Raw genomic sequence first — 23,454 nt, 5'->3', positions numbered from 1 at the left:
GGTGCAGGGGTACACATACCCCTAAACATATTGTGAATCTAAGTTTGGCCTCATTGAGGGGCAGTATTTCAATATGGGTAGGAAAATGAGAGTTCCCCTAAACATTTTTTTAAGAAAAAAAGCACTGGTTAAAAGAACAAAATATTTTGACTTGTATTACAAAAATCATTGAATTTTCTTGATAGGCTTTTGGGTGGAAGCATAATTTCCTTAAACTACAGTTCTCTATCACAGTTCTGTGCAAAATCTTCACTACCATTGAAACCCTTTGGGAAAGAGAGATTATAGGTGACTCTATAGACAAGATCTCTTGGAATAAAATATTGGACATGTTCTCCCATCGCTCCTCCTCTGCTAGAGTTCACTAAAAGACTGTCAAATTAACTTACTGGTGGTGCATGCGTTCTTCACTACTAATAAATGCAACTTGCCCAGCTACCTGCTGCAGGACCTGTGGCCAGCCTCTTTCTCCCCACATATGATAGATAGGCTCTTCAGTGTTCTTCTTTTGGGAAATGGTCTTTCACAGCCAAACAACAAATAGCTGTAGCACCTGATAGCCTTATTTTCAATATTTGAGGGGGAAACTGATGGCTTAACTTTTAAAGAACTTATTATACAGCTTATGACAGCAGCTAAAAACTGGAGGACATTGAACTTGGACTTGTATGAAATGTGACTGGCACAGCTATGGGAATTACGTAGTCCTAATGGACAAGTTAACCAACAGAATGAGAGAACGCAGGAGTAACAAGAAAAAAGACACTTTAGAGAGAAAATGGTTTGGCTTTCTTTCATGCACTCTCAAGGAAGGGTTGATTAGACCAGCATCACAAGACAATTTATGAACTGATAAACTTATATGAAGTTATAGTTAAGGTGGAATTTACATTTCTTCTTCCTATCCAATAAGTGCAACTGTTCCAGGGGGAGAGGGAGGTCCCCTCCCTTTTATGTTCTATTTTACTGATAAAATATAAATAAAGGTGTTGTTTTTTTAAAGAAAGATAAGCTGTAGAGTTCTAGATCTTTATGTGTGATTCAATGACAGGTGGGGTGGGGAAAATAACCTTTAAAGGAGAAAAATGGTTTGTTACTACAGTATGAAATCTCATTTTGCGGTATTAGACTATTCATTTAACACTGTCTCTTCTGGTTTTAGTTTGCTGGTTTGTCATCTTCTGACCACTCTTCTGCTTTGCTGCTTCATGATGATAACTTTATGGAAGATACAGAAGATCATCCATACTACTTCTGGGTGTGAATCATATCTTCTGGAAACCCAAAGCACCTGATGCCCTAGAAGAGGCAGCATCTTTAAAACAAAATAAAAAGTGGGGAGTGGGAACCTGAGCTATCTTCAAGCTTTTTTCCACTGTAGCTAACTCTTGCTTCCCTAGATTGCTGCAATATTTTGTAATACATTAATCCTATTTCCATTCTTGAGTAATTCGCTCTATGCAGTTTTCATACAGAGAGCACTTGTTACTGCCTCTGCTTCACCCACTTACTGTTGAAGAAGCCCTGTTTGTATCATTGACATTTCTATTGCTGAAGCATGGGTGGAGGGTGTAAGGTCAGTAAAGTACATTCTAGAAGTGGAATACTTGGTGACAGTACCTTGCATTGGAGGGGGGAAAGGGGGAGATGATAACCAAAGATGAAAAGTTTGAGCATGAATTGCCAACTTTAGAAAGCACCCAGGATCAGCTTTTTCATGAGTTCATCATTGGCCTGGCTTGTTTAGATCTACTTGACACAAGTACAGTGGTGTGAGGAAAGCTTCCTTTGTACTTGTTCCTCAGTTAATATCCTTCTGTTACTTAGGTGAGAACATCATCCCCAAACCTTGGGTGGGAGGTAGAGAATTCATAAGCATGAAGCTTAGTACGGGACTGTTTTTTTTTTTGAGGGGTCCTATCAAATGCACAAACCTTGGCCTCTCTCTGTTTAAAATGGGGGAAAGTGCACCATGAAGAGCTACCTGCTTCCCCCCTGCCCTACAGCAGGGAAAAGCTGTAGAGTAGGGATGGAAACCTTGTGGCTGCTCATATATTGTTGGACTAGAACTCCTTCGTCTTTGACCATTGCCCAAGCTGCTTGGAGCTGGGAGTCCAGCAGTATCTTGTTGAGTCACAGGTTACACATGCCTGCTTCTGACCTAAGTACATGACTGCCCCTATTCATTTATCATTTAGTCATGATGAGTGTGGCTTGGTTACGAAAACATGTCCTTTACTTTTCTGATTATGCACCTCCAGCTGGTTGTGCTCTCAATATATGCCACTCTCTTCTCTATATGTGTTGCAGCTGGTGAATCAGGACACAAAACATGTTTCATAGGTTTCATCAGTTGGGTCTCCTGCAGGTAAAGGGACCTCTGACCATCAGGTCCAGTCGTGTCCGACTCTGGGGTTGCGGCGCTCATCTTGCTCTATAGGCCGAGGGAGCCGGCGTTTGTCTGCAGACAGCTTCCGGGTCATGTGGCCAGCATGATAAAGCTGCTTCTGGCAAACCAGATCAGCGCACGGAAACGCCATTTACCTTCCCGCCAGAGCGGTCCCTATTTATCTACTTGCACTTTGATGTGCTTTCGAACTGCTAGGTGGGCAGGAGCTGGGACCGAGCAACGGGAGCTCACCCCGCTGCAGGGATTTGAACCGCCGACCTTCTGATCAGCAAGCCCTAGACTCTGTGGATTAACCCACATTGCCACCTGCCAAAATTGAGTGTACTCTTGCCAAAAGTTGTTCATGCATACTTAGGTCTATGTAGTTCCAGAAATACTGCTTGTGTTATGAGAGGCCAGGGCTCAGTGCAAGCAGTGGCCCCAGAAGCGTTATCACTCAGTTTCAGGTGGTTGACCAGGTTGGCTAAGAAAGAGCTCGGGTAGAGAAAGAAAGGGACTCTTGACATCATTGGGGTATATATATATATACAGTATATATATTTAGTAACAATATATTTCACATTTTATGAGACGGAGCCCTCTCGCTGAAAGGTATTTATTCTGTAACTGAGGCTGGCTTAAATTAAGAAGTGGAAAATGCCTCGGGCCATGGAAGGAATGGGCCAGAGGAAGGGGTAAAACGCTATTCTCCCAGAGCCTCAATTCGAACTACATATCCCGTCATGCTTTGCCACTTGGTACGGTCCGTAGAAGGGGGAGAAGACGAGGCTAGTGTTGGGGCAACCCAGGACGACAGAAAGCCAAGTCCCTGCGTTGCTGCAAGAGGGGTTCGTAGTGGGTTGTTGTGGAGAGGCGAGCCCCTTTCTGAAATTCCCCTGTGGGTCGCTGCTGATACAGGGGGCTTCACCGCTTCCCTTGTGAGTGGGGTGGTTTGTCCTGAGCAGGTCGATCCACTCCCGACCGAAGGGGGAGCAGAGGCTCCTGGCGGGGTGGTGGTGGTGGGGCTGGGAGCCCTGGCCGCCGGGTTGGGGGCGGCAGCTGGACCAGGGAGGGCCGGTGGATGCTGGCGTGTCGGGGGAGCCCAGGAACGAGGTCTCCCCACGCACACAGCGGGTGGGTGGTCTCGGTGCTGTTCAGAATCGGGGGTGGGGGGGCGCGAGAAAGGGGGCGCACAACTGCCTGACTGCGGGCCCCGCGAGGAGGTGCTGGAGCCGCCGCCGCCGCCTTCAGCTGGCGCGGTGGGTATCGCGAAAGGTGGCAAAAGGGGGGGGGCTGCGGAGCTCGGGTGGGTGTAATACTGAAATTTGTGGGGTGCGCGCGCGCGGTGGGGGATTTTGGTGCTTCCAGGTGTGTGTGTGTGTGTGTGTTTATGGGGTGGGGATCTTGGGAGTCTCCGGAGAGGGAGGGGGGTTGTCTTTGTGAGGTGCCTCGGTTACAGACGTCTCCTGTTGTCATAAAAGAAAAAGAAAAAAAGGAACCCTGCAAGGCAGAGGTTGTTTTGTTTTGTTACGTTATAGGCGCTTGCTACGCTGGATTGGATAACGTTGTGGTTTCGGCGGAAGATGTGGGTTCAGGGGCTTGCCTGGGCGTGCAAGGCAGCGCGTGAATCTATGGGAATTTGGGATGGAATGGAGGGCCTTGGTGGAGAAAGGGGGGGGGAGTGGTTCCCTCCGCGGAGGCTGGGATGGTTCTGCTTTGTTAGGTATTGCGTCCCCTGTGGATGCATTCCTAAAACTAGGTTGACGGGACCCATTCTTAAAAACACAGCAGAATCGCACTGCATGGCACAATCCTGTCATGGAGTCTCGCGCTGTCTCCCTATCGCACAGGCTCGAGGTTGCTTGAGGCCTGCTTGTGTTTGGGGTTTTTAAATAATTAGATCGCTGTATAAACGAATGAATCAAGTATTGGGCGCATCATGTAGGACTGGAGGAGGGGAAGCAGCTGGAATGAAAACCCAACACTTTGCTAAGCTGTTGGAAATTTTTCTACACTAGTTTTAAGGTGTCTGGTAATGGGGCTTGGTGGATCAGTGTTTTCTAAAGGCTTGTGGCCTGAAGCCATTAGAATAAGTAGGCGTGGAGGAAGATGCATAGCAAAGTATTATAACTAATTGCCTAAGGACAATACATAAGGAAAAAAATACTTCTAGCACGTCCTTTACAGTAAAAAAACAGCCACAAGATTTTGGGCACATCCTAGGAGACTTCTTAGTTATTCTTGCAGACTTCCCCCACCCTATCCTTGAGGCCCAGGGTGGATTACAGTTCATCTTTTTATCTTTTCTCATCACAACAGTCCTGCAGTTAGGTTGTTGCTGAGAGATACTGACTTATCCAAGGCCACCCAGTAGGCTTCATGACTGAGCAGGGGCTTGAACTTCTGTCTTTCAGATGCAAATCTATTGCATGCTATCAGCTGCTAAATTAACCAGGATTAATGTGGGGAAAGAAATTGTTCCTGGCAGAAGCTCTCTAGAACAGAGTCTATGGAGTATTTTAAGTTTAGAGAAAGTTATGAGGAGCCTTCAATGTATACAGTGTATGCCAGGGGAAATATTAATTGTTGACCAAGTTGCTTGTGTAAATTGAAGTGCCAAAATTAAGCTATTTCTCTGTGTGCAGTGTGGTCCTATGCACATTCACTTAATCCCTAGCAAAATGCATAGGACTGCATCCTTACTAGATTTATGGTGAGAAAGTGCTCTGGCATCTGTAAAAAACAGTAGAGGAGAAAGTGCACCCCACCTTATCAAGAACATATAGAAAATAATATTGTGAAGAGTTTTGAAAATGTATTTTGCTTATAGAGCACCACTGGAGTATATTTTAGTTTACTGAGTTCCATAAGCAAAAATGTAGATAGGCCCCAGCTCCTGCCCTGAAGAATCTTGCGGTCTAGAACAGATAATGGGGAGGACAATAACTGATGAAGAGGCAGAGACAGGACTAGAAATGGATGAGTGTGTGTGAGCAGCTTGGTAAATCCATGGAGCCTCACTCTTCCCCCCAATTATTGTAAATTGTGTTTTAATGCTTAATGTATGGTTTCAGAAAGGGTAGTCTGGAAGACAAAGGTGCAGCAAGGAAGACCTAGAGAGGCAATTTTAAAATGAACTTCTATTTTGAGGTAAAAAAGAAGGGATGTACTTAGAAAAACTACGGTAACATTTTCAAGGAAGCAAGCCACCTGACTTTTCTCAGCTTGGTTCTTTCTGGACTAAACTAAGAACCTGGATTTCAAGTTCCTTTCACCTGAGACAAATACAGCATAGATTTTGGTGAACTACTTTCCCACCCCACCCCCACCCCACCAGCAAGTCCATCTTGTTGAACTAATCGTTTTCACACATTGCCTTTGGATTCCTCTTTTCCCTTTGGTTTTAGGACTAGTTTGTTCTACTATTTTTGGAAAAAGTAAGAGTCATTTGTATGTCTTTGTATGTATAAATATGCATTGAGACTGCAATCCTATACCCACATGACTGAGTGCAGTCCCCTTTGAACTAAGTGGGAATTACCGCACTGTGAAGATTGTAACCACTTAATACTGTAATCCTATACATACCTACTCAGAAGTAATTTGGACAGTTTAATGAGTTACTCCCAGCTAAAGTGTGTGTAGAATTTCAGTCTTTACATACCAAAAAGTGCTATAAAAATTGCTATGCATATTAATTTGCCTTTCCTAGATGACGAATGAACATCATAAGTAGCCTGGGTTGTAGTCAACATTAGTCATACTCAAAACAGAGAGATGACTAACTTAGGTGCATTAATTTCAGTGGGTCAGCTCTCTGTAGAACTTATTAGGCTACAATCTCTTATCTTTATGTTCCCTTATTTTACTCTATAGCAGAACTTCTAGGCTACTGATCTTGGTTTTGTAAAGCACATTGTGACTGTTTAGGAGAGGTATAAGTATTAACTTGCACAGAATAAGAGGTGTTCAGTGAAATTTGCATTAGTTAATTTGTAGTTAATTTGCATTATCTAGGTCTAGTAAGCTATTTACAATACATCCTTCACTTCAGCATTCTGAGATAAGTTAGCAAAACTGAACATTAGGGATTGGTTATCCATATCAAGAGGGAAAGTTCACGCTGGGAGAAAGGTGGCAGTGGCAAATGATCAAGCTTGCTCAGAGTAGATGTTGACTTTTAGTCTACTGAGCGCTGATAATGAGAGATTAAATTAGGTAGGCTTCACATCTGATTTAGATTTTGCTCACAGTACTAAGCTCACAATACTGTACTAAGTTCTGTTTCCTTATTATGGAACATTGCATGTTTTACTATAATACATTTAAGAAGCCCAGACACCAGTCTTTAAGTATTGTAGAAAATTTGAAGAATAAGGTAAGGCATCAATTTATTCAAGGAACCAAAAGGAAAAACTGAGGATGGAGTCCTGACTCTTTGTACTACAGAAATAAAATATCACATGGTTGGGGCTTTCTGAAAGTGCTGAACTAAAATCAACATGCAGAAAATAAAAGTTGGAGAGCCAGTGTGATGATATAGTCTCCTTGGCTTAAGTTCAAATCAGATCCGCACACAGCTAAGAAGCTCACTGGCTGACATTTGGTCCATCACTATCTTGCTGCTTTCACCTACCTCACTGGGTAGGTCTGAGGATAAAATAGAGTAGAGGGAACAAACCCTATATGCTGCTTGGTAGCATCCTGGTAGCAAAGGCAGGGTAAAGATGTAATATTTTAAAATATGCTAGCTATGGAGCCTTAAACAAGGCTTAAGCTTGTTTAACTTGTGTCTTGGTCATATACGTATATCACACACATATGCATGTTTGTTTTTGAACAGCAGATCTGGAGAGAGTAGGGATGATATAATACGCCTTCCTTAATTAATATCTGTCTTTTGCAGGGTTCCCGAGTATGAGATGGAGTATGGCTAGCATGTATGAAGACAACAGCTTAGCAGATGTGATGGTGATGCTTGAATGCGGCTGGACTTGCTGAGGGAGGCGAAAGGGTGGCAGGTGGCAGGAGCTGGAGTCTCTCAAGGGTTCTGGTGCCTGGCCTCTGTAAGAAGCCATGATCACCTTGATAACTGAACAGCTACAGAAACAAAGCCTGGAGGAATTGAAATGCACATCCTTCAGCATCAGCCTGGTAAGATTTGCCCTGCCTTGCCTTGGATCTTGATAGTTTTCAAATTAGTACAAGAAATACTGTTTGCTTTTATCTTGAATCTTAGGGCCAGATTCAACTACAGTGGTACCTCGGTTTAAGTACACAATTGGTTCCGGAAGTCTGTACTTAACCTGAAGCATACTTAACCTGAAGCGAACTTTCCCATTGAAAGTAATGGAAAGTGGATTAATCACCTTCCGTGGACCCATCTGGAATGGATTAATCCACTTTCCATTACTTTCAATGGGAAAGTTTGCTTCAGGTTAAGTACGCTTCAGGTTAAGTACGGACTTCCAGAACCAATTACAGTCATACCTCAGGTCAAGTACGCTTCAAGTTAAGTACTCCGCAGACCCGTCTGGAATGGATTAATCCACTTCCCATTACTTTCAATGGGAAAGTTCGCTTCAGGTTAAGTACAGACTTCCGGAACCAATTGTGTACTTAAACCGAGGTACCACTGTAACTTATTCTGTTAGAGGAAACCAACTCAATAACTCCTGCCAGTGCAGCGGGGCTCCCCCTCCCCCATGCCTCTTCCAAATCCACTTTGGAGGTTGGGAGAACCCCCAGAACAGTACACAGGGTGGAAGAGAGGGAAGATTGTTCTGCTGGGCAAGCAGAAATGCTTGCACTGGTGGAATGATTTCCTCAGTGACCTTGAATTCACCCGTTGCCTCATTTTAATAGATGAAAGATTGGAGAGATTGCTACGCTGTGCTTCAAGCTGCTGCTGCTGCCTATGACCAGGAGTCAAATAACTAATTCTGAATGCCTAAGTATACTTTGGGTCTTCCCTACCCCAACAGTCTTCTGCCCATACTGCATGCCAAACTGCTTTTGAAAGTGAGGGGAGGTTCCAATAGAGCTTTTGATATGGCAGGAGGATCTGCTATTCAAAGACAGATGTTAAAAAAAAATCTATTGGGCTAGTACAAGTAGTACAAGCACTTTGTGACCGTCTAAGCCGGGGTAACCAACATGGTCTCCCTCGGATCTTCTTGAACAACAGCTCCCATTATCCCTGACCACTGACCATGTTGGCAAGGGTGAATGGGAGTTGTAGTCCCAACATCATTAGTTTTGTTGTGAACCCGCAGCCTGCTATATCGTCTTGGGAGAGAGGGGTGTTCTGCAGAGTACATATATTACGTTTAGTGCCCTAACGCCAATCACTCTTACAGATTTTCTGTTTCAATCTATACCCTGGCAAAGCTAAAACCAGCCCTTGAGAACATGGCTAACACTTCAATAATAAGTAAGAACACTTATTCTGGTGATTGTTATGGGCAGCTCTTGTTATGGCCATGGTTGTGGCCCATGAAACAGTTTATATTCCCTACCCCCACTCCCAAGTTTCCTTGCTTCTCCATGGCCAGAGGAGATTTGGAATTTTTTAAAAAGCTCTTAAGCAGATGAAAAGATGAGTGAGTACCTATGCAAATACGAATGTGGTGGGTTGGGGTAGACATCTCAAAGTGAGGGTCCTGCTTCTTTCAGCAGTACCCTGGCATTCAAGAACATTATTTCCTTAGCAGTAAAACTGAGTAGACCAAAAGCTGCTACTATTCTCCTGGAGAGAAGTGACAAGTGGGGTGCCACAGGGTTCTGTCTTGGGCCCAGTCTTATTCAACATCTTTATCAATGACTTGGATGATGGGCTTAAGGGCATACTGAGCAAGTTTGCAGATGACACCAAATTGGGAGGGGTGGCTAATACCCCAGAGGACAGGATCACACTTCAAAATGACCTTAACAGATTAGACAGCTGGGCCAAAGCAAACAAGATGAATTTTAACAGGGAGAAATGTAAAGTACTACACTTGGGCAAAAAAAATGAAAGGCACAAATACAGGATGGGTGACACCTGGCTTGAGAGCAGTACATGTGAAAAGGATCTAGGAGTCTTGGTAGACCACAAACTTGACATGAGTCAGCAGTGTGATGCAGCAGCTAAAAAAGCCAATGCAATTCTGGGCTGCATCAATAGGAGTATAGCATCTAGATCAAGGGAAGTAATAGTACCACTGTATTCTGCTCTGATCAGACCTCACCTGGAATACTGTGTCCAGTTCTGGGCACCACAGTTCAAGAAGGATACAGACAAGCTGGAACGTGTCCAGAGGAGGGCAACCAAAATGGTCAAAGGCCTGGAAACGATGCCTTATGAGGAATGGCTTAGGGAGCTGGGTATGTTTAGCCTGGAGAAGAGAAGGTTAAGGGGTGATATGATAGCCATGTTCAAATCTATAAAAGGGTGTCATATGGAGGAGGGAGAAAGATTGTTTTCTGTTGCTCCAGAGAAGCGGACACGGAGCAATGGATTCAAGCTACAAGAAAGAAGATTCCACCTAAACATTAGGAAGAACTTCCTGACAGTAAGAGCTGTTCGACAGTGGAATTTGCTGCCAAGGAGTGTGGTGGAGTCTCCTTTGGAGGTCTTTAAGCGGAGGCTTGACAGCCATCTGTCAGGAATGCTTTGATGGTGTTTCCTGCTTGGCAGGTGGTTGGACTGGATGGCCCTTGTGGTCTCTTCCAACTCTATGATTCCTCAAAGTCAATTTTGCCATTCCAGTCATGTGTTTGGGGTTAAAGAAAAGGGCTGTGATTTTACAGTTATAAGAATTGGTGCAAATAAGGATAAGTGCTTCCCTCCCCCTCTCACCCATTACTTTTCTACAGTTGTTGAGCTACTGTTGCTGGGTTGGAGTTATTGTCATGGTAGTAGCTAATAGGCAGTCTTTCTTATCGGAGATTATTATCTATACACTGCTTAAGAAGAGAGATTCCATTCTACATTTACATGTAATTAACCTATGGAACTGATCTCCACATGACAAGTGTCTATGAAGGTAAATTGGTAGGCTGTCATTGGCTAATAGTTTCATTAGGCAGGACTGAAGTCTCCATGTTTATAGAGATGTTACAGTAGAATTGAGTACCTGACACCTTAAGGGGAAGATACTGCTTTTGGCATGATCTTTGTGTTCACCACACCTGGTTTGGGACTTGAAAGGTAATTGCTGGGACTTTAAATTGAGCCCAGAAATGCACTATTGAATCAGTGTAACTTGTGCAATGTAGTTGTTGCTTGCTCTAACCACCTGACCTTCATCAATACTTGGGCAGTTGCATTTTGCACCATTTGAAATTTCTAAACTGCCTTTAAAGACAGCCCAATCTAGAGTGTATTACAATAGTCCAGCATGCAACCTTCTGAATTTCATACTTCAGAGTGAGTGCAACTCGATTAAATTCTCCATCCAGATTATTCAGGTTCCAGGATTAAGTTGTATCTTACTCACGCTCATCTAGCTCACAGTTGCCTCCAGATAATTGCCTCAGGAGTTTAGTATTTCTAAACTTGGCTTTTTAAATAGTGGCCTCAACGTGGCGTATTTCAAGGTAGCAGTGACCACAGTATCCCTGATAAAGGTGTTAATCACCTCTAAGGTTCAGATTGCATAGCCTAGCCTTGGCAGATTTCACTAGCTAAAATGGGCAAGGGTTAAGGGGATATGTGGGGGGCCTCAACTCTCCAAGCAACTTGTATATGTCTTCAGTTTGGTGTGAGGTGATGAGAATCATAGAATGACACTCATAGAGGCTCATAGTCTTGTACTCTATCACAGTTCTTGCACCCAAGTTGGCACAGGTGCAAGTTACTTTATCTACAAAATAAACAGCAGACTCAGGCTCTAGATCTTGTATCACTGAGCCTCCACTGAGGAGTCTGCTCATCACCAGAAACGGATGTGGTGGATAACGTTGAACAAATGCAGTGGTGGCAGAGAAGTAAATTAGCTCTCACTTGTGTTTGGTCATATTCGTTGAATGTTTTCTGTCACTTACACACTAATCGTTGGTTCAGATGATTCGTCACCATTAGCTTCTTGGAATACCACAAAGCTGATATGCTTCTACAATCGGGTTGAGGATATTTGCAAGCTATCCCATCAATTGCCATTGTGATCTCCTCATTCCAAGCAGATACCAGAGTCTTGGCAGGACCATCAGCTAGACTGAAAATCTCCAGTGATGACAGAAAACCATTGAAATTAATCAGGTTCTGTGGAGATTAGACAGCCTGAATGTCAAATCTGATCATGTAATGAAGTGGCCAACGCAACAGAACCAAGAATGTCTCCCTCACCTGCAGATGTTTTTGTTTTGTACAGAAGACTAGCTTCCAAGTTTGTCATCCTACATGTGTTGAATCAGCCTCAATTAGGTTTGGTGGGGTTATTAAAGTTCTCCCTAACCATAAACCATGCAGTTCTCAATGCCACACTGACCACCTTTGTCAGCTCAAATGGGGAGAGTGTTGGGCAGCTAGGTGTCTGGTACATAAACAGAGTCCCAATTTGTTATTGGGTCTACAATATCGGATATAGACATTCAACTCTGGCCAACTTTTCCTATCCCAAATTGAACTTTGTACTGTACTGCGAAGCTTGGTTGGACATATTTGGGAGATGGTAACTCTCCTCCCCTCCCCCGGTCAGATTTTGGTGATGCAAGCCAAGCTGCATATATGGCATGCCTTGTCTTTTAGTGTTCAAAAGATTACTGTTTAATGCTAGAAAAGAGACTTGGTACCTCATCATGCAATTAGGTGCTAAATACAATAAGGTGATTTGTAAGTAGTGCGCCAAGTTATACCTTTGCCACAGGGGCCTTTACTTCCTGAGTGCTCACCTGGAGTTGTTGAGCAACATGTTTTATCCTCAGAACAATCCTATGAGGTAGGTTAGGCTAAGAGAAAGTGACTGACTAAAGATCACCCAGTGAGCTTCATGACTAAGTGGGGGTTTGAACCCTGGTCTCTCTAGTCCAGTACTCTAACCACTACATCACATTGGGTATCTGGTGTTTTCAAGGGGCTTATCAAAATTACCCAGATGTTGATTTTTTTCTTTCTGTGAGAGCAAGAGAATGGGTGGGTTTTTTGTTTTTTTCCATGCTAGTTCCATAATTTCCTGTCTTCAAGGACAAGTGAGGGACAGGTATGGTCTGAAGTTATTGCTACAGATGACTGCAGATATGCCTCAAGTTAGCATTATATTTGTTGCTGCTCTGAACAGGTAAAGGTCAAAGGCTCGTTTGCCATTGAATGACTGAGGGTAAAGGTCACTCCTTTGGAAGGTGATTTATTTATTTTCTTACTGAATTTCTATGTAGCCCTTCATCTGAGGATCACATATTGGTTTACAATACATCACAGGGCAGTGATGGAAAGAGTAAAGAGTATTGGGGAGGAATCAAGAAGATACTGGTGTATTTCTTTGCTTTATATAATATTACTCAAGCATTCTACTGCACTAGGAGCTTGCCGTTTTTTTACAATTATCTCTAAATCCCATATTATTTTCTTCTTTTTAGCATGTTACTGTTTGAGGACTGTGGAATACCACTCACAAGGGAAACTGACCTGCAGTTTCCAAGTTCCCCCACCAGTTTCTCGCTCATGTGCATGTGTTCTATCGTCTTTGTTTTCCAATCACCCCAATCCTTATTAAATGCAAAGCGTTTCCCAGTGCACTTTCTCCATATTTTTTCTTAACGGGGATAGGATAAACTGTACTAAGGGGTCCTCTCTCTAACCTGTCCCTGTAATCTAAGGAGAGTTGGTCTGACTTGGAAAATGAAAGGCAATGTACTGCTGTGGCAAAAATTAATTAAAAAGAGAATGACGTGGTGGAATATGAAGCATGCATTTTCTGATTTATCCTAGATCTGGAGTCCATGGGAATAAGGGATTTTTTTGCCTCAAAATGAGTTAAAGATGCATTAATCTGTTGCCTAGAAATATTGTCCAGAAAAAAAGTTAAAACTCTGCAAAGTTGCAGTTGCAGCCAGTAACAGAACTTGACTTCTCTGCAGCATTGAGGTGTAGACTTCTAAGAATGGGTTGTGTGGCCTAATGCAGCTTTTGCAGGGGAAGGCACAGTCCAAAAGCATAATAATGTTTGAGCAGAGGAAGCTCTGTAGCAGAGAGTCAATGGTTTGGAGAGCAAAGGGACTTCAGCCTTTCAAGTTTTAAACATGGATAATGTGCAGAGACACGCTACTCTATTGACATTTGGAAACAACACATGGAGGCAAAGATGACAATAATTGTTCCTTCCATAACTCTTTCCTGTGCTATTTTGTTAGGTATGTTTAATCTGTTATTGTCAAGCAAGAGATTTGGGGAGACCACTCATTGCTTTAGGTAGAAGTGGTGCATCTTAATTTATGATGGCTTGTGGTATTTAGTGTCTGGCTCTCCTTATATTAAGGGAGCTGGCATACGGACAAATAAATACTACATTGTCCTTGTCTCAGAGGGTTTCCAGTCACCAAAGATCAGTGAAGTGATAGAATGAAAGAGGAAAATAGTGGTAAGTGCACTTTTAGCTGTGGCCATAATCTAAAACATTAATTTCTTGCTGTGTCTTCTCACATTCTTTCTAATGAGAGTGAAGTATCCTCGGGCTTTTGATACTGAATAGTTTAGGCATGGTATAAAGGGAGCAGTTTAAATCTGTGTAGAACCTCTGTAGAATAGTAGCTTGTGGATGACTGTAAGAGCAGCACCATGGAAAGGACTGGTAGTCGAGCTTGAGCAAATCAGAGTTTCCATTTGGTTATTTTGCCCCTCTGAACTTTGGTTTCAACATTCAGATTAAAGCAAGTTTGGGAAGCTTTTCTTGGGGAAAGCTTGAAGATTTGCTACTACTAATGACAGGGGGTGGGGGGTCATAGGATCCAAGGAATTCAGATAGGTCCAGGAGTGGGAGACCTGTGGTCCTCCAGATGTTGTTGGGCTCCACCTTGTATCAACCCTAGCCAGTATGAGTAATGGTGGGAAGTGAATGGCATCATGGTCCACCAATATCTGAAGAGCCACAAATTCTCCAATCCTGAGATACGGCAAGATATCTGAATGTTGGTAGAATCCCACAGCTGGTACCACTCTTCTGTTGTATGCCCACATGTTAGGAATTACAGATCCAGAGGTGCTTGTGAGATGCTGGTCCTTGCTGTGATGTGGTGACTCCTTGTGTTTCCTCCCTAGCCTTTGCCTGATCATGCTGATGTGGCCAGCTGTGGCAGCCCCTTCCAGATAGCGCCTGGTAAGAGCGTCTGGCTGGACTTCCACCTTTTGTGCCTACATCCATTTCTCTTTTGTCTGTCCTTTTTATCGTCTGATGTCCTTTATATGCAGCTCACAGTTAATAAGATTAGCTTGCTTTCCAGGTCTCCTAGAGCTCATGTATTTTGTGATACCATCTCCAACTGTGGTTTAGTTTTAATAACAAGAATTCAACAGAGTTAAATGCAGGAGGATATCCCAATAAATAACAAGAATGGCTGTTTTCAGTAAAGAAATGTCATTATGCTTCTGACGAATGGAAGGAAAGAGATCCAGTGAAGAAGTGGTGTTCTGTTTAGTAGTTTTAAAAATTAATCCTGCTAATGCTCCCATTTCTTTTTTCCGTCTTTATTTTTGAACTGGCAACCATCACCGTTTTATCTAAAATGTTGCAAACAACTAAGATTCTTATATCTAAGATATAAATTGTGTAAACAATAAAATAAAATCTAATACAGCGTAATATTGCTATATGCATACTGGGTGCTGCCTATATTAAAAAAGTTACATATTTCATATTTATTTATTTATTCAAAAATGTATATACCGCTTGATCAAAGCAGTTTACGTATGTGGCCAAGTACCACCACTGGTATTCTGGTCATGTAAACACTTCAGGATAGATAGCGCTAATAATTAACTCTTGATACAAACTACGTTGTAGCATAGTTACATTGGCAGTATATCGGTACATACTCTGATAAATAACTTGATTTTGGCACTTGAATTATGGTTGTGCTTGATTAGGTATGGAGGAAGAATTGATGCCAGGTGGATAAGAGAATAAAACCCATAGTCTTAATTTTAAAAAAAATACTAGCTGCTGTCTTCATCAGTTCTGTTGACTCTTACTGCAGTCGGCCCATATAGAATTTTGGTACGTAATTAATCTCAGCTGTATGTCATAAAACTGTAAGCTATCAAAGTGTATTCCTGGATCCTTTGTAGCTCTTATGTTTCCAATCAATGTAGGAAACCTACATTGTACAATCTGTACTGAGCCTTGAGCAGAATAGCTTCTAGTCACTTATTTTAAAATAGCATTTTTTGTTTGCAGCACGTTTTCTTTGCAAGGCACATTAAAGAAAGCGTGTGTTCCCTGCCAAAGTGAGTCATTCCTGTGACTGTTCTGGTCACTTGTACTAGAACCATATTGTACAGCAATCTGACTGTGACTCCTTTGTAGGCTTAGAATTAGAATATTTTCCACATAATGACTTTGTGGGTGTTGGTGGCGAATGTGTTTTCTTGGTTCAGCTATAGCATGATGGGCCATTTTATTTATCTGATTTATTTATTACAGAAGTTTCCACCTTATCCTTTAAGCAAGTTTCCAGGCTGCCTTACAAAACAAAGTATCTTGGGTTTAAACTTGTTAGCTTTTACCTGCTTTATACAGGGCAATATTAGCCTGTCAGGATTTTCAGCTGGATAACCTGAGTTAAAATAGCTTTATCTTCTACTGTACGTAATAATTGCTCTAATGGAGTGTCCGAAGAGGGCCATTTCAGGCTACATACTTTTAACATGAACCTACTTCATCAGGTGCATCAAGTGGAGGGTGAAGATTTAAATACACACACACACACACAAGCAGGGAGATCCGCCTCAATGAGGTAAAATTGGTTCCAATAAAAGGTACTGCTCACCTGTGGATATTGGGAGTCCTAATAGACCAGCATGGTTATCTTTGCTTTTTTTTCCCTACACAATATACCGGTGCGCTGTACCGTAGCCTCAAACTTTATGCCATGATAAATTTGTTGATATTTAAGATTCAACAGGACTCCTTTTTGCTGCTACAGACTAGTATGGTTATGCTTTTGGAGCTCAGATTGGCTATGTGAGTGGCTTTGTGTGGGATTTACAGAATATTTAAACTCCTTCCTTCTGTCTTGTTGGAAAGCATGGTTTGTGTTTCTCAAGGTTCCTGTCATATGTCTGCTCCTTTCTTTTCTTTGTGCGGCATGTTTGGTTCTAGCTTTTGCATATTAGTCCTCTTATTTCAGTTTGCAACCAGTATGCTTTTGAATGAAATGGGCCATATTAGCTCCTTGTCATTTTTTAAAAAAAACTTCTATATATAGGCAACTTGGGGTTTCGTCTCTGGATTTCCTTCAAGGCAGCATGGATTTTGACTTGGAGGCTAACTCATTTGATTATTGTTGCTACTAGCTTGACCACCTCTGTAGCTATGCAAAGAGACAAATGAGTCTTATAAGAACAATGTCATAAATGAACACAGCCTTTCTGGACGGACTGCAGTTGTGAAACGCAGGACTGCTTTTTGCTTTTCTTAAGGCATGACTAAGAAGGGAAGTGGCTGGAAGATCTTACTGTATGCTAATGTTGGAGAGAGAAATATTCCAGCTGTTTTATTATATGTGTGTTAAATATGAATGGGGTGGGGTGGGGCTGTGGACATGAAAAGCACCCCAAATTCGTCAGTTGTACTAAACATGGAAGAACTTGGAAAAAAGCAGTAATTGTTTTCTCCAACTGTTCTTCAGCTTGAATTCAATTCCTTTAATTGGTTCCCACAGTTGTTCAGTGAACTGCCCCAACGGTAGTAACCAAACAATGAATAAATTGTAGAATTTTTTAAGGTAGGATATCTTAATCTGGCTCCCTGCCAACATCTTGCTCCAACTGTAACAGGTGTAAGTATAAAAGAAAATTTATGTTGTCCCTCACTAGGTTTACTCCCTTTCTCTGATCCACAAGTGCCTCCTGTCTAACAGCGAAAGAAGAGAATTGCTTCTTGAATGTGAAGACCTCATGCATCACGGGGGGGGGGGGGGGACACCCAGAGGCACCGTAATCAGGGAACTAAGGGGAGCAAATGGGAATGTTATCCTGGAGAACATTTCCCTATCTTGTTGTCATTGTGGGTTACTTCTTAATTGAGAGTGAGGCACAACAAAGATGATCAGACGAGATCTTAAATCCTAATCGGCTATAGTAGAATAGTTAGGGCTGTTTCTGATCTAACAATTGCTTGGAATGATTGTTTGTTCTACAATGGCTGTTGTAGAAGGTTCTGAAACTTTGTATGTGTGATGGTGCTATTAAAAAGTAAAAATAAGGCAACAAGGGGTGCTGATTGCTCACATGTCAAAAGATAAATTGGCTATCTGGCGTGTGGCTTGTGGTGCTAATTAGAGCCTTCATCTTTAATATTCTGTCTTGTGATATTTCTTGCAGAGGGAACTTCATGGAGGGACCTAGCTCCTTGTCCAAAGATCCATCTTCAGGACAGCACAGGTCTTTACCAACACTCCAGCTTGAGCCTCCCCCTGCCCCCCTGCAGCTCAGACAACCGTCCTCAGAACAGCCTCACATCCCAAACACTGGCCACCAACTCAGTAGTCTCAGAAAAGGCTTCTGTGCCCCCCACCAAAAGACACTGCCGTTCACTATCAGTGCCTGAAGACCTCTCCCGTTGGCAGGCTGTCTGGAAGCCCCTGGGCTCCAAAGTCTGGACGCACATCAAACGCCGGGACAACAGTGGAGGGGACACTTTGGCAGTACAAGCCCAGAACCTGGCCCAGGGAGCCAACACACCTTGCTTCAACCCTGCCCCCAGTGCCTCTCACCAGTGTGTTCAAGATGGTGCTGGTGGTAGCAGCGGCGGCAGGAGCCCCCCTTTCTTTAGCCTGGCCCTATCCCGAGAATCGCCAGCAAGCACATCATGGGAGACTGGAGAGACTTTGCAGCCCTACCCTCTTCAACGACGTTTCTCCCTTTCACCTGTCAGATTCCTTCCCTCCCCGCGAAGCTCCACCACCTCCACTCCAGAGTTGCTTCGACACCAGCACAGCCTCCCTCGCAGCCGCTCACAGCCATGTGACTTGGACACCAGGAAATCTGGTCTCAAGCGGCGCCACGATGAGGATGTGAGGTGGCATAGGCCCTCGCTTGATTTCTACAAGATGAATCAGGTAGGGAAGGAAGGAAGGAAGCACTGTTCCCATCTGAGTGCCTTAAGGATACATATGAAAGGGGAAATGATGGGGTGGAGTCAGATTAAAAGGGTAATCTACTGAAGAACAGATTTGGCTATGTCACAAAATAACACACACACACACACACACACACACACAGAGAGAGAGAGAGAGAGAGAGAGAGAGAGAGAGAGAGAAGAGAGAGAGAGAGAGATTCTCTTGATCTCTGTCCTTAACCTCTGACAACAATTTGCTGTTATGAGATAGTTGAGATTACAAGCACTGGGCAAAGGGGAGAGCTGGGAGCCACACCGGGATTTCTCTGAATGATGCCAACGAAACATGTTACTCCGTGTTTATTTATTGGTAATGTTGGGTCAGGTGCTGCACAAAATACAGAAGTGATAATAGACCCTGCTTCATGGGCTCCTCCGCTTACATTATCAGTTTCCAGCTGAAACTACTGTTTTATGTCCCTATTGCTATAGGGTTCACATTTGACCAGCAGTAATTGGTTGCTCAGTTATTGCTGGAAGATCCAGCAGCCATCCCATGTTATTTTCAGATTCAAAACATAGAGTTAGGGCAGAAATGTTTGGGTAGAGCACCCATTCCTATTATAGAATCCTCCATTCTATGGAGTATTCAATTATGGCCACTGCTTTCCCACGCCCTCTGCCTTGGGCAAAGCATATATGAACACTGGTAGCTTGTTGTTGTTGTTTAGTCGTTTAGTCGTGTCCGACTCTTCGTGATCCCATGGACCAGAGCACGCCAGGCACTCCTGTCTTCCACTGCCTCCCGCAGTTTGGTCAGACTCATGTTGGTGGCTTTGAGAACACTGTCCAACCATCTTGTCCTCTGTCGTCCCCTTCTCCTAGTGCCCTCAATCTTTCCCAACATCAGGGTCTTTTCCAGGGAGTCTTCTCTTCTCATGAGGTGGCCAAAGTATTGGAGCCTCAGCTTCACGATCTGTCCTTCCAGTGAGCACTCAGGGCTGATTTCCTTTAAGAATGGATAGGTTTGATCTTCTTGCAGTCCATGGGACTCTCAAGAGTCTCCTCCAGCACCATAATTCAAAAGCATCAATTCTTCGGCGATCAGCCTTCTTTATGGTCCAGCTCTCACTTCCATACATCACTACTGGGAAAACCATAGCTTTAACTATACGGACCTTTGTCGGCAAGGTGATGTCTCTGCTTTTTAAGATGCTGTCTAGGTTTGTCATTGCTTTTCTCCCAAGAAGCAGGCGTCTTTTAATTTCGTGACTGCTGTCACCATCTGCAGTGATCATGGAAGCCAAGAAAGTAAAATCTCTCACTGCCTCCATTTCTTCTCCTTCTATTTGCCAGGAGGTGATGGGTAGCTTAATTATTATTAAAGTATAATGTGAACAGCATTCAGGACTTTAGCCCCATTAACTTCAACAGTAGTCTACTATGGCCTGAGAAGACATAGATTAAATTAATAATCATATTGTGGGGAAAGTAAGGTGGCTACCAGAAATATATATGTGAAGCTAATGCTTCAGGAAGGCTTTGCTAGAATAGCATTGTCTGTCTCACACTCGTCAGCTTAGGTCAGCAAGGAGAGCAGTTAGTTTTTGAAAATTCAAGTCTGTGTCCCATCTGCTCAGATCCATAGCCAATGGTGAGCCTTCAGCAGCTTCAGTTTATTATTTGTGTATGGCAATTATTTATGTTCCTGCCTTACAGGATACAAATAACTTCCAAGGCAGCTTTCACAAGAAACAATAAACTACATTTAAAAAAATAAAAAATACAGTACTAACAACATAAGGATCCTTTGCATGGGATAGTAGATGGCACTGCAGGTGGGGCACTGCATTGTGCAGCCTGGAACAGGCTTTGAAGTGGCTTTTCATGCCTTATCTGGAATCTGGCCGACAGGTAGATGACCCAGAGCAGGGAGGGGGAAGTGGTGTTTTTCTTTGGCAAGTTATGACTTAAAAGAGCTCTAGTGCAAGTGATTATGAATATGGTTATAAATTGTCAGTATTAGAATAATGTAATCTACCGTAAATATGGAAGGTGCATTGGTATATAAAAACTTGTTTTGTTACATTTGACAGAAACCATTTGCAGGTCAGCTGGACAAATCTGAAGAAGGTGGCTATTCATCATGGCTCTTGGGCTGCAGCCCACAAGCTCCTTCAGCTCCATGTAGTCCCCTCAGCAACTGTGTCCAGGTTCTTAGTGAAAGTGAGGAAGAGGAGGAGGAAGAGGAAGCAGCAGTACAAGCGGCACGGCGACTAAATTGGAATTTAGCAAGCAAAAGGACACTCTTCCAACCAGACTTTAGCGATCTGGATCTAACTTTGATTGAGGAGAACTAGGGGTTGGATGTCTCCACAAGAAACTGATTCTGGGATCAGCCACAAAGGGAGGCTGCACTCCTTGATGAGGGAAGTGGGGTGGGTGCAGAGGGGAAAGTGGCATTGGGACTGGTGGGGTTTTGTCTGCTTGTTTCTTTTTTATTAAAAAAAAAGGAAAAATGGCTGTATAGATGCTGTATGTCTCTGGGATAGAGTGATGAAGCCCTGCCAGAGGGGTGTGTCCATATGTGAGAAAAACAGAGAACTTTGCCAATAACCCTTCTCCCTATTCCCATATCAGTTTTTTAGCAAGCCCCTTGGGCACCCAGGTTTCAAAATGGACTCCATTACCCCAAAGGGAGATAATAACATTAGTCTCTAGTACCGTAAAACGATGGGGGGCGGGGAGAGTTCTACTATGACCTCATTCCATTGAAATGATTCCACAAGTTTGGTGGAAAAAATAGGAATCTCTGTAAAAATATTGGATGAAACAAGCAGAGTTGGAAATTAAATTTTGTTGTGGTTCTTTGTAATACTCATTCCCCACCCCCACCCCCACTGGTAGTACCTAGTTCCTTTCTGGTGGTAAGTATAGAACTCGAGGCTTTTGCTGCTGTCTGGTGACTGAGAGCGGCCGCCGAGACCACATAACACCGGTCTTGAAAGATCTATATTGGCTCCCAGTATGTTTCCGAGCACAGTTCAAAGTGTTGGTGCTGACCTTTAAAGCCCTAAATGGCCTCGGTCCAGTATACCTGAAGGAGCATCTCCACCCCCATCGTTCTGGCCGGACACTGAGGTCCAGTACCGAGGGCCTTCTGACGGTTCCCTCATTGCGAGAAGCCAAGTTGCCGGGAACCAGGCAGAGGGCCTTCTCGGTGGTGGCGCCCGCCCTGTGGAACGCCCTCCCATCAGATGTCAAAGAGAAAAACAGCTACCAGATTTTTAGAAGACATCTGAAGGCAGCCCTGTTTAGGGAGGCTTTTAGTGTTTAATTATTTTATTTCATTTTTCTGTTGTAAGCCGCCTAGAGTGGCTGGGGAAACCCAGCCAGATGGGTGGGGTATAAATAATAAATTATTATTATTATTGTCCTCCTTCCCCATATCAGCCAATCCAAAAGTCAAGACTTCAGTTTAATTTTATTTTTGTTTCTTTATGAAGATTAACAAGGAAATAAAATAATAATAATAATAATAATAATAATAATAATAATTTTTATTTATACCCCGCCCATCTGGCTGGCTTTCCCTAGCCACTTTGGGTGGCTCCCAACAGAACACTAAAAACAGAATAAAACTTCAAACATTAAGAACCTCCCTAAACAGGGCTGCCTTCAGATGTCTTCTAAAAGTCAGATAGTTGTTTATTTCCTTGACATCTGATGGGAGGGCATTCCACAGGGTGGGCACCACTACCGAGAAGGCCCTCTGCTTGGTTCCCTGTAACCTCACTTCTCGCAGTAAGGGAACCACCAGAAGGCCCTCAGCGCTGGACCTCAGTGTCTGGGCAGATTGATGGGGGTGGAGACGCTCCTTCAGGTATACTGGGCTGAGGCCGTTTAGGGCTTTAAAGGTCAGCACCAACACTTTGAGTTGTGTTTGGAAGCATACTGGGAGCCAATGTAGATCTTTCAAGACTGGTGTAATATGGTCTCGGCGGCTACTCCCAGTCACCAGTCTAGCTGCCGCATTCTGGATTAGTTGTAGTTTACGGGTCACCTTCAAAGGTAGCCCCATGTAGAGCGCATTGCAGTAATCCAAGTGGGAGATAACTAGAGCATGCACCACTCTGGCAAGACAATGCATCTTGGACTTGTCTCAATTCAAGTACAGTGGTACCTCGGGTTAAGAACTTAATTTGCTCTGGAGGTCCGTTCTTAACCTGAAACTGTTCTTAACCCGAGGTACTATTTCTGGGTTAGCGGAGTCTGTAACCTGAAGCGCCTGTAACCTGAGGTACACTTCAGGTTAGACTCCGCTAACCCAGAAATAGTACCTTGGGTTAAGAACTTTGCTTCAAGATGAGAACAGAATTGCATGGCAGCAGCAGTGGGAGGCCCCATCAGCTAAAGTGGTACCTTGGATTAAGAACAGTTTCAGGTTAAGAACGGGCCTCCGGAACGAATTAACTTCTTAACCAGAGGTACCACTGTAACGCTATCCTTCTAGCGGAATCTAAATTTCTTACACTGTAAAGATTGTATGTTTTGCCTGACTATCGGAAAAGAAGACCATATGTTAGTAACTGGAAAACACCCCCCAAAAGGGAAGTGTATAGAGAAAAGGGAACTATTGGAACAGTTGAGACTGGATTCATGTTTTACACACGAAGACACACACACACTGTATGTAAGTTATTTTGAGAAACTGCAAAAAGTGAGACTCATAATTTTTTTAAACAGCTTTTGGACAGGGGCAGAACTAGGCTTTATTTCACCTGGGTCACAGTTTGGTGCCCCCCCTGCACA

At 43.3% G+C, this 23,454-nt stretch overlaps 1 protein-coding gene and 1 long non-coding RNA gene across 6 annotated transcripts; both read left to right on the top strand.

Moving 5' to 3' along the window:
* Nucleotides 1–3,162: 3,162 nt before the first annotated feature.
* FAM53C (family with sequence similarity 53 member C) lies at nucleotides 3,163–21,661 on the top strand. 5 transcript variants are annotated; one of them, XM_035105900.2, is made up of 5 exons: nucleotides 3,163–3,237; nucleotides 7,296–7,543; nucleotides 14,625–14,682; nucleotides 17,907–18,643; nucleotides 20,739–21,660. In XM_035105900.2, exons 2-5 carry the CDS (start codon nucleotides 7,466–7,468, stop codon nucleotides 21,000–21,002), a joined length of 1,137 nt encoding a protein of 378 aa, XP_034961791.1. In that variant the 5' UTR covers nucleotides 3,163–3,237; nucleotides 7,296–7,465; the 3' UTR covers nucleotides 21,003–21,660. The 5 variants fall into 5 exon arrangements, with proteins under 5 accessions (XP_034961791.1, XP_034961788.1, XP_060127560.1 ...); XM_035105897.2 differs by lacking the exon at nucleotides 3,163–3,237 and adding an exon at nucleotides 3,410–3,523; XM_060271577.1 differs by lacking the exons at nucleotides 3,163–3,237; nucleotides 14,625–14,682 and adding exons at nucleotides 3,533–3,648; nucleotides 8,255–8,343 and having other exon boundaries at nucleotides 20,739–21,661.
* LOC132591716 (uncharacterized) lies at nucleotides 14,691–16,764 on the top strand. The gene is made up of 2 exons (XR_009557124.1): nucleotides 14,691–16,170; nucleotides 16,214–16,764. It is a non-coding gene; the product is annotated as an uncharacterized LOC132591716 (long non-coding RNA).
* Nucleotides 21,662–23,454: the final 1,793 nt, after the last annotated feature.

This window comes from Zootoca vivipara, chromosome 2, assembly GCF_963506605.1.
Source record: "Zootoca vivipara chromosome 2, rZooViv1.1, whole genome shotgun sequence".
Lineage (NCBI taxonomy): Eukaryota > Metazoa > Chordata > Lepidosauria > Squamata > Lacertidae > Zootoca > Zootoca vivipara.
Note: the sequence above shows the minus strand (reverse complement) of the source record. Positions and strands in the feature narration are given on the sequence as shown.

Bases quoted from the DNA above. Each gene is read 5' to 3' on its own strand.
- FAM53C (XM_035105900.2), top strand. From the start codon at position 7,466: ATGATCACCTTGATAACTGAACAGCTACAGAAACAAAGCCTGGAGGAA. The intron at 14,683-17,906 runs GTAAGAGCGTCT...TATTTCTTGCAG, and splicing joins CCCCTTCCAGATAGCGCCTG to AGGGAACTTCATGGAGGGAC. The intron at 18,644-20,738 runs GTAGGGAAGGAA...TACATTTGACAG, and splicing joins ATTTCTACAAGATGAATCAG to AAACCATTTGCAGGTCAGCT.